At 39.8% G+C, this 10,375-nt stretch overlaps 1 protein-coding gene across 2 annotated transcripts; it reads left to right on the forward strand.

The window, feature by feature from the left end:
• MGT10 (magnesium (Mg) transporter 10) lies at positions 1–9,956 on the forward strand. Of its 2 annotated transcripts, XM_078575131.1 has the most exons (14): positions 1–475; positions 2,289–2,361; positions 3,073–3,143; positions 3,729–3,814; positions 3,944–4,034; positions 4,627–4,695; positions 5,822–5,902; positions 5,986–6,145; positions 6,764–6,809; positions 7,244–7,324; positions 8,724–8,806; positions 9,529–9,572; positions 9,689–9,750; positions 9,835–9,956. In XM_078575131.1, exons 1-14 carry the CDS (start codon positions 38–40, stop codon positions 9,836–9,838), a joined length of 1,389 nt encoding a protein of 462 aa, XP_078431257.1. In that variant the 5' UTR covers positions 1–37; the 3' UTR covers positions 9,839–9,956. The 2 variants fall into 2 exon arrangements, with proteins under 2 accessions (XP_078431257.1, XP_078431256.1); XM_078575130.1 differs by having other exon boundaries at positions 9,689–9,956.
• Positions 9,957–10,375: the final 419 nt, after the last annotated feature.

Genomic DNA, 10,375 nt, shown 5'->3' on the forward strand with positions numbered 1-10,375 from the left:
TCAATCTTGCAGAGGATTTCGAAGGGAGGAAGCGGCCATGGCGGGGGCAGCGAGCTCACCAGCGCTCTCCTTCAACCCGCTGCTACTTCTCCAAGAGCCTCTACCAGCCTCCCATGGCCTCTTTCGAGCTCGCTCCTGCGCCTTCCTCGAGCTCGGATCGCTTCTCTCGACCTCTTCCCCGTCCATCCATGGCGGAAGATGGTGCAGAACCAAGGCCCCGCCGATCCCCGTCGTCGATGCTCGGATCTTCTCTTGGCGGATCGGTTCCACCGGGGAAGAGAGGATCGGAGGCGGTGCCCCCGGAGTGGTGAAAAACGACGAGATTAGGTCGGAGGGGAGCTTGGAACCTGTGAATGATGCTTTGTTCCCCGGAGCGAACATGCAGGATGGTGAGGCGGCGGCGGAGCTTGCTTCTCGGACTGCATCGGTGCCTCCGGAGTCTATTTCGCTGGGAATTAGAGAGCCTTGTTACGAGGTTTGTAAGAGTTGAGACTGATTTGTTTTTCTGAATTTGTGGGCGATGATTATTCTTTGTGCTGTTTATGATATCGAAATATACCTTGGTCTTTTAAAATTTGAAATTTTAGTTTAATTTTTAAAAACTAGTTAAGAATTCATGGAAACTAGTTGAGAACGGTTTGTTTGTTTGACTTGGGTGGAGGGGGGGGCGATTATTCTTTGTGCTGTGTATGATCTTGCGATATGCTCGTTTCTTCGTTTAAGTTCTCGTATTCTTTGTTGCAACCTTGGACTTTAAAATTTGAAAATTTAGTTTAATTTTTAAAACTAGTTAAGAATTCGTGGAAACTAGTTAAGAACGGTTCTTTTGTTTGACTTCGGTGGGGGTAGGGGACAATTATTCTTTGTGTTGTTTATGGTTTTGCAATATGCTTGTTGTTTATCTGAAGTACGAGAAAATTACATAATTTGAGCTTATTTCCCATCCCACGTTGCAACACTGGACTTTTAAAATTGGAAATTTTAGGATCCATGAAAACTAGTTCAGGTATTATCGTTGGAATCTCGGTCGTGTCAGGGCTGCTAGCTGTGGTGATCTCTGAGTTCTTTTCCTTTTCTTCGGTGCTACTTCTATAGTAATTAATCGTCTCTTTACCACAATATTTGATCTGCTCTTTTTTGCACTGTTTCTCTGTGTATTAGACGGCTAGTCTACTAGGTTCTGTGGTTGAAACTGAATCTGTAATTTGAATTGGGGGGCGATGAACATCCTTTGTGCTGTTTATTTTTTTTAAAAGTGAAAGATTACGGGAAAGCGGTGATCAACCTGATGCTATTAATATAGATAAACATTCCATACACACAATGACCAAAAAGACCCCCCTTCATCCCCGTCTATACCAGAATCCCACAAGAGACTCCGCGTCATGAAGAATGTTGTTTGTGTGAGGACATACTCCGCTTAAACACAGGCTCATTGCTATGCAACCAGATCACCGTTAACGCAGCGAAGAGCCTTTCCCATTCCATCTTTCTCCTGGATCTGCCTTCCCTGACAGAGTCCTAGAAGGCCTTGTCAGAAGAGACATCCACCCCTCGGATCTGCCGCATTGCCCATATCACATGCGCAAACAGACATGCGAAGAAGATCTGAGAACAGTCTTCCTGGACCTATGTGCTATGTGCTGTTTATACTATCGTTACGTGCAATGTGCTATCATTTATACTTTCACAATTCAAAAAATCTTCATCATCTTCATCCAAACTCGGAAAAATTACTCAATAGAGTCAGATTGATAGTTTGGACGTAGGAAGCTCTTTCTATCACACATTGCAGTCCCTGGTTCTGAATCTTGGTAAATTTTGGATCTACAAAAAGAAGTTTAAATGATATCATTGGAATCTCGATTACGTCACTGCTACTCTATTATATCATTGGATGGCCTGAAACGGTTTCCAGAGGTACCATTTTTTTTTTTGAATGAACCAGAGGTACCATTATATGGAACTGTCTTATGACTGATACCTATAACGGATGGGTACCATCAGAAAAACACCATTGGACAGATGACTGACAGAAAATTTTTCCCATCCGTCCTCTAACAGTACCCTCAGTCTATCCCCCAACCTTAATTGAAAGTTCCAGGTTTCTGCATCCGTTGTGAATTTTGTGTTACTGATATCAGCTCTTTCATCTTTGAATGCAAAAGGCAAATCCCATAGGCTTCATTGTTCGGTGGAGCATCAAAATAATGTTGTTTGACGTTTGATGTTGCTGGCATCTTAAAGGTAGTGCTTAATACAATTTTAATCTTGAGTTTTTCCTGTAGGTGGTTGAAGTAAGGTCCGACGGTTTGATGGCCACGAAGAAAATAAACAGGAGACAGTTACTGAAGTCTAGCGGTAAGTGAAAAGAAGAGCAGACTACGTGGCCTAGAATAGCGCCGTCCATCACTTGAGAAGATATTCCTTTGAATTTTTGCAGTAACTTTTTTACATGGTGAAATGGTGCTTTTAATTTTCTTTTTTCGGGTATCATGGCAAATCAGTAAGTCCATTGCAATAAGTTTAATTAAATGTCATAGCCTTTCCCAGTCTATTGTCTGTTTTTTGTTTGGTTGATTTATTATTTGACAACAGGGAAGAATATCCAATCAATTTTTAGTGGGGTATTTTTACAAAATTCATTTGCCTATCCTTGGCTTATTTAAGGCAGAAGAAATGGAAATAATAAATGGATTGGCTTCAAAACATCAGTAGGATAATTCACTCGACGGGTTTCAAACATTTAGATTAGATACAAATAATAAATTGATTGGTTTTGATGCTAACTCAAGTTTTGGCATCTTATGAACGGGGTATTATTTTTAAATCAAGTTGTTGATTCATATCAACTTTGGGGAGTGTAGCATGTTAACGTCAAAAGTTACTTCCCATGAACTACTTTGAGGAATCAAAAACATCTACTAGAAGATGTCAAACATTGTGATGATTTTTGGTCCTAGTCGAGCAGTAATGATCAGTTCTACGTCCCCTTTTTGTCACGATTTCTCTCTTACATATCATTTTCTTATGTCTCGCTTTACTGATATTATTGATATTCAATGACTGCAGGGCTCCGCCTTCGAGATATCAGAAGTGTTGATCCATCTTTATGGTTGACCAACTCAATGCCTTCTTTACTGGTAAGACAACTTTTCCTCACGGTGTATGGAAAAATGCATCACGCATATCTGAAAAAATTAGTTCTGTTTGCGAACTGTGTGATTTGTTATTACCATGAGTTGACGTTATGTGAAATGTTTTTTTTTAACTGTATCATAAAAATGTACTTCGTGTTTGCCAAGATCTCGTAGGAAGGAGACAGCAGAAGAGAGCTCTCGATGAGAAAGAGATTAGAGGAAGAAAGATAACCTTAAGGGCAACGAGAAAGATAACCAGAAAAAAGATATATTCATTGCTTGTTTTTAGGTGATTTTATACAGGAGCCGTTATAAGGGCTAGTTGGATGTATCACGTGCTGCACATCACGTGATACGCTATCATAGTGTTAATGAGAAACTCAATGCCTGATTTTTATGCATATCTATCTCTCCTTTTCTTTTTAACGATAATTTAAGGCGGTCACCCGACAAAGCGCTTACCACCCAAAATATTTCTGTCTTTCAACGGGTTGATCTGTATCTTTATACATTAATTCCACCTAAGATGAAGAAGTGATAAGGCAAATATTTTTCTCACACAATGTCTTTTCTGTTTGTTCTTTTCAGGTCCGTGAACATGCTATTCTATTGAATCTTGGCTCCTTGAGAATAATAGCCATGAAAGAACGAGTTCTTTTATTCGATTATAACCGGTACTTATTCTGAAAGACAATATCTACTTATTCTGAAAGACAATATCTACTTATTGCTGGACCATTAATTCATATTAACTGGACTGCGCCTATCATTATTTATCGGGAAGTGTTCTTTTCTTTTTGTAGGAAAGGTGGGAAGGCATTTCTGAAGTTGTTATTGCCGCGCTTAAATCCTAAGAACCACAACGGGGCACCATCCATGCCCTTTGAACTTGAGGTGAGATATCTGAATCTCCTTTGTAGAACTCAGAAGTCTTCTCTTTATCTATCTTTGTTCTTCTCATTGTGGAATTCTGTCCATCATTTCCTATTCATTAATACAGTTCCTTGGTTATTTTTTGGTATGATCTTCTTTCCTGTTACTTTGCGTAATAGAAACTAGCCCGCTGAATTGATTAAGTGCCTCAAGAGTCGGATGTTTGGTAACAGGCTGTGGAATCTGTTTTCAGAAGTTTTACAAGAGATCTTTAAAAAAAAAATCTTTACTTGTGTGTATATTTTCAAAAAAAAATCATTACTTATTGATCATGTCTGTTTCATCACATCGGGATGGTCACTGATTTATCTGGTGATCTTCTCTCATATTTTTTTAAAAAGGATATTTTCCTAAAGAATTCATTCTATCATTGGGCTTTTTAATCAGCGATAATCATCTTGTCTTCTTTTATGCCTATGGCGAGATTTATCGTTTGTACTAGTTTATCCGTTCTATGAATAATAATCCTACAAATGAGCTTTTCAAGAGATCCTAAAAAGTTTTTAGATCATGTGTAAGCGCTTCTAATGAGCTTCGAAGAACTTGACAACAGGTTGTGGAAGCTGCATTGCTCTCCAGAATACAACGTCTAGAACAGAAGCTTTTCGATCTTGAGCCTCGCGTGAGTATTTTGACAATTTAATAAAGTATCTATCTGCCAACTTTGCTGTTATTTAGTTTTTTGGGTTGTTAACTTAGTTTCCATGGCATATATTGCTTATGTTTGCACTTAACGTTTCAGACCCAGAGTAAAAACATCATCAGAAAATCGTATGCACATCTCATTTCAATCCTGCCTCTGGCCGCCTGTTTTCTATTTAAATGGGCGAGGAAAGGGAATCACACGTGCGATCTCTCTGCACGTGCGAGTTGTTTTCTTCTCTTTGGGTTTTCATCGGCCTGAAGCCTAAGATATTAACATGAACGTGTTTTAGCATCATACTCAGCAGTCAGCATATCTTATACTCAAACATTCTTACCACTTTATTCGTTCCTATGCTGGCATATTTTTTGTGGACCATTTCCTATGACCCATTTAGTGGCTTGACCTAGAGCAGAATTAGAGTATGTAGTTATATTCCGCCATCTTCCTGAGATATCATTACAATGGGGTGTCTTACAATTTATTGAAGTTGGCTGTGGAAGATTTTGTGATTTCTAAGTGAAGTCATTTGAGTTCTTTGATAAAATATTCTTTCTGATTTTCATATAGGAGTGATGCATTAGTTTCATTATTCAGTTTTTTCAAGAACTTATTGTAATAAATGGGGGAAAACTTTACTGAATTTACAGTTATCTGGACTTTATTATAGTTATTTTCTCATCCATCTTCCAATTTAACACTCATGGCATGGAATGAAATGCAACGGTCAGGATTTGAGAGACTTGGGAGAAGGTAGGGCGGCAGGGGAAAATCCCGGAGCACGAGAACACAGCTTTGGTGTTGAACTCATATGGTTTCATTCATTCCTTATTTCTTAAATGGGCAGCTAGGACTACAAGTTTACATAAAACACCCTACTTAAAACCGATTGGGCATTCTCCTCTTGTCATCTAACAGTTACGCAATTCTGTTGAGTGTGATCTGGGGTAGTGGAAAACAAATACTCCCCACCATCTCCATTCTGATTCAATTTTGAACAGTTATGTTTAAGTCTCTTCAATCTCCTTATTTAAGATCTACACCGTTCATGAACTATGGTATTCGTGACATTCAGTCGTTTGATAAATGTTTGCTTCTGGAGTAGGTGGTTGCATTACTTGAAGTCCTACCAAATCGTTTGACAGCTGATGTCCTGGAGCAGCTCCGAATTAGCAAGCAAACATTGGTATGGACTTAAATCTCGCAATTTCTTTTTCCTAGTACTGTTTGCGATTAGTGATGAACTTAAATCTTTTGTTGAACGTGCAGGTAGAACTTGGGTCGCGAGCTGGGGCCCTCAAACAAATGCTGCTAGATCTCTTGGAGGATCATCATGCAATCCGTCGAATTTGTGTAATGGGGAGAAATTGCATAATCCGAAAAGGGGAATTAGAGTGTTCTCTTCCTTCGGAAAGGCATGTTGCGGAAGGTACTTGATCTATCTTTGTCTTCTTGTCCATTCAGTCATTTCAGAAGTCTAATCACTCTTAGTCCTTTCCGTGGGGTTAGATGCCGGAATATCAGTAACCATACTTCTAGGCTGTGTTACTTGGGGTTGGCGGATGATGATGAATTCATCATCTTCATTGTCAACCCTATATTTTATCATTGCGATCACCATTGCCATCGTCATCCATGGATGGTCGGTGGAAGATAATGACACTCAACTTGTCATCGACAGCTGGATGATGAGAGCGATGATTGATGAAGAGTCATCATTATCTTCTGTAAAATTTCTCCTTTTTTGTAGGAGGAATAACGAATTTTTCATGGTCATCGTCATCCAGAAGTTTTGTCATCGTCAACATCATCCCTGTTCGACATGAAGAACTGACGATGATGATGACTAAATCCTTCATCAACAAATGTACAAAGATGACGATGAGAATGACGATTCATCATTATCATCCTCATCATCATCATCATCAGCAGTCATTTCTATTTCGAGTCTGCTCAACATGAGTCGAATTGAAGTTATCTTTAGCAAATTTAGCGCGTAATTTTATTTTAAACTTTGAGATGAACGTTATTAATTATCTTTTCACAGAGGAGGAAGAGGAAATCGAGATGCTACTAGAGAACTATCTGCAAAGGTTTGTAGAAAGTCTAGTTTTCTTTCATCAAAACATTTACATTTCAAACTTCGAGTTCATGTTTCAGTCGATTGATTTTATTTTTTTGAAGTCGTCAGTTCTCTTTCTTGATTTTTCTAACAATTTAGTTTCACTAAGACATGTTCATAAATTCGTCAAGTTCCTGAGAACTTGACTGCATCCTTTTCTTTAATCTAGTTATTGGAACTAAAAACCAGTTAATAAATACGAACACGTTCCTACCAGTTCCCAAAAATATAAAATTATGAAATTAGTCCCGACATTGAGGGGCATTAAAAAAACTCAGATAAAGCATAAATAGAAAAAAAAAAAACAAGCTTGCAACTTATCCTTCTCTAATCTGCTTAACTTTGCTTCCTTGAATCTTGTCCTTCTACTCACCTTTTCATCCTTGAATCTTTTTCTTACCACAGATGTGAATCTTGTCACGGTCAGGCAGAAAGGCTCCTCGATTCAGCAAGGGAAATGGAGGACTCGATTGCTGTAAACTTAAGGTACTTCGACCAGATTCCCACCCCACCGCAACCTCCTCGGCCAGAATCCCTTTTGCAAAATCAACCCTTTATAGTTAAAAAACAAACAAAATCAACCCTTTTTATAAATCTATGACATTTGAGATCCTCACAAATTCAGCCACCTCTCTCTCTGTCTCTCTTCATCTTCCTCTCTCCTCTCTCATTCTCTCTCTATTGTCTTTTCCCCCTCTCCCTTCCTTTTCTCTCTCAATCACTCTCTCCTTCTGTCTCTCTCTTCCCTTCCAGCATATCTCTCTTATTTTCTCTCTCCCTCTCCTCCCTTCCAGCATATCTCTCTTATTTTCTCTCTCCCTCTCCTCCCTTCCAGCATATCTCTCTTATTTTCTCTCTCCCTCTCCTCCCTTCCAGCATATCTCTCTTATTCTCTCTCTCCCTCTCCTCCCTTCAGTATATCTCTCTTTCTCTCTCTCTCTCTCTCTCCCCCTCCCCCCTACCGGCATCTCTCTTTTTCTCTCTCTCTCATTCTCCCTCACCCTCTCTCCCCCTCCCCCCTACCAGCATCTCTCTCTTTCTCTCTCTCTCTCTCTCTCATTCTCCCTCACCCTCTCTCCCCCTACCCCCTACCAGCATCTCTCTCTTTCTCTCTCTCTCTCATTCTCCCTCACCCTCTCTCCCCTACCCCTACCAGCATCTCTCTCTCTCTCATTCTCCTCTCTCCCCTCCCCTATCTGCATATCTCTCTCTCTTTCTCTCTCTCTCATTCTCCCTCACCCTCTCTCCCTCTCTCCCCCTCCCCCCTATCTGCCTATCTCTCTCTTTCTCTCTCTCTCTCTCTCTCTCTCTTTCTCTCTCTCTCTCTCTCTCACTCTCCCTCTCCCTCTCCCTCTCTCCTCTCCCTCTCCCTCTCTCCCCTCCCCTATCTGCATATCTCTCTCTTTCTCTCTCTCTCTCATTCTCCCGCTCCCTCTCCCTCTCTCCCCCTCCCGCTTACCTGCATATCTCTCTCTTTCACTCTCTCTCATTCTCCCTCTCCCTCTCCCTCTCTCCGCCTCCCCCTTACCTGCATATCTCTCTCTTTCTCTCTCTCTCTCTCATTCTCCCTCTCCCGCTCCCTCCCTCCCCCCTACCATCTTATCTCTCTTTCTCTCCCTCTCTCATTCTCCCTCTATCTCTCTCTCTCTCTCTCTTTATTTTTACCCCTATCTTTCTCAACTGTCTTTCTCTCTCTGTATTCCTCTCGACTCTCTCTCTCTCTCTAAGAAAACTAGAAGATGGTATTTAATAATTTCACAAGGAAAAAAATGCGCAGAAGAAAGGTAGTTTTAGTTATAAAAGATATCCAAAAACAAGCTGGACCTGTTAAACCAAGCATTTGCTTTCACTTCCCTTAGAGTGAGAAAGCTTGTATTGCTTTCAGTTCGCGGAGGCTGGAGGTCAGCCGAGTGGAGCTTCTTCTTCAAGTGGGAACGTTCTGCGTTGCAATTGGAGCGTTGGTTGCTGGTAAAATATCTCTGAATAATACAATTTTTCTTTGTTTTTAACTGATTTGAAATTATCTATCTTAATTTTGTCTATGTTCATGTTGAAAATTTTCGTGGTAGATCTAAGGCCAAATCTCTCCAGAGTTGAATCGGAAAAAAAACTACGTTTCTCCCTAATCCTTCTTTTGAGAAACCCAAAACGTCAGTTGATACACCGCAACTATTTCATGCAGATTTCCTATCTTTTTGTAACAATTTGAACCTGTTTTCGTCCTCTGTAACTAAATCTTTTCTCTTCCATCATGAATCTTTGAGATGAACTTGAAACCCTGTTTCTCCGAAATCCTTCTTTCTGATTGAGCCGAAAACATCATAAATCACGCCCCAAATATTTATACAGATTTCCCTACTTTTTTTTGATAAATCGGATCAATTTTCATCCCCCATAATTGTATTCTCTCTCTGAAAGCAAAAACCCAGTTTCTCCTTATCCTTCTTCCTGATAGACCCAAAACATCATTTCATACAACCCAAATATTTTATTTGGGTTCCACACCTTTTTTTAGCAAGTTGAACATATTTTCATCCTCCATAATTATATTCTTCGAGACGAATTTGAAACCCAGTTTCCCCAAACTCCTATTATACACTCCCAGTAATTTATTCTGGGATTTCCCATGTTTTTTAAACGAGCTGAACCTGTTTTCATTGGTCATAACTATATTCTTTCTCTTCCACCAGGAATTTTTGGGATGAACTTGAAATCCTATCTCGAAGAGCATATGGTACGACGCACCGCCTTATATTCTACTTTGTTTCTATAGTTTGAAAAAAAAATATTCTACTTTGTTTTTGCGTTGTTCTCAGCTCATGTCTCCATATTCTTCTCCCCTCTGTGCAGTGGGCATTCTGGCTAACAACCGCAGGAATCGTCGTTGGGGGAGTGATTGCCTTTTTCCTGATGTATTATTACCTCAAGTCTAGAAGAATATTATAGAACTATTCCCAAACAAGTTGCACAGTTGTTTTTTTTCTGTACTAATCCAGGTGAGCAGCTGGGCTTTCTATCATCTAGGCCCTTCCGGTTAGAGATAGAAAGAGAAACAGAGACAGTTTCTCCCTGGTATGCATTATCTACCCACAAATTTATTTTAAGTTTTTTTAGCCAATGAACAGCTTAGAACCGCGTCGTTATTCAATTGATTTATTTCATTTGTTTTACAGCATGTTGTTTCCATTAGAATCAAAGCTCTTTATGCTCAACCTTAGAGCAAGTAGAGAGAATCCTATCTTTTCTCTCCCATAAGACTATTTTTTTTAAAGAAGCTAAGGGATATCACGCAAAATCGGTGACCCTCGCAATGTGATAAATAAATATGTTCGTTAAGTATACATAAGCACCTAACGGGGCCGCCCCGCGCTCTACTTGTACACCAGCGTTCGTCGTTGTTTAGTCTTTTAGCCAATGAACAGCTTAGAAAACGTGCACTGACGGATATTTTGGTCATCCTACCGTGTCGTTATTCAGTTGATTTATTTCATTTGTTTTACAGCATGTTGTTTCCATGAGAATCAAAACTCTTTATGC

The sequence above is a fragment of the Wolffia australiana genome, chromosome 5 (assembly GCF_029677425.1).
Source record: "Wolffia australiana isolate 7733 chromosome 5, ASM2967742v1".
Lineage (NCBI taxonomy): Eukaryota > Viridiplantae > Streptophyta > Magnoliopsida > Alismatales > Araceae > Wolffia > Wolffia australiana.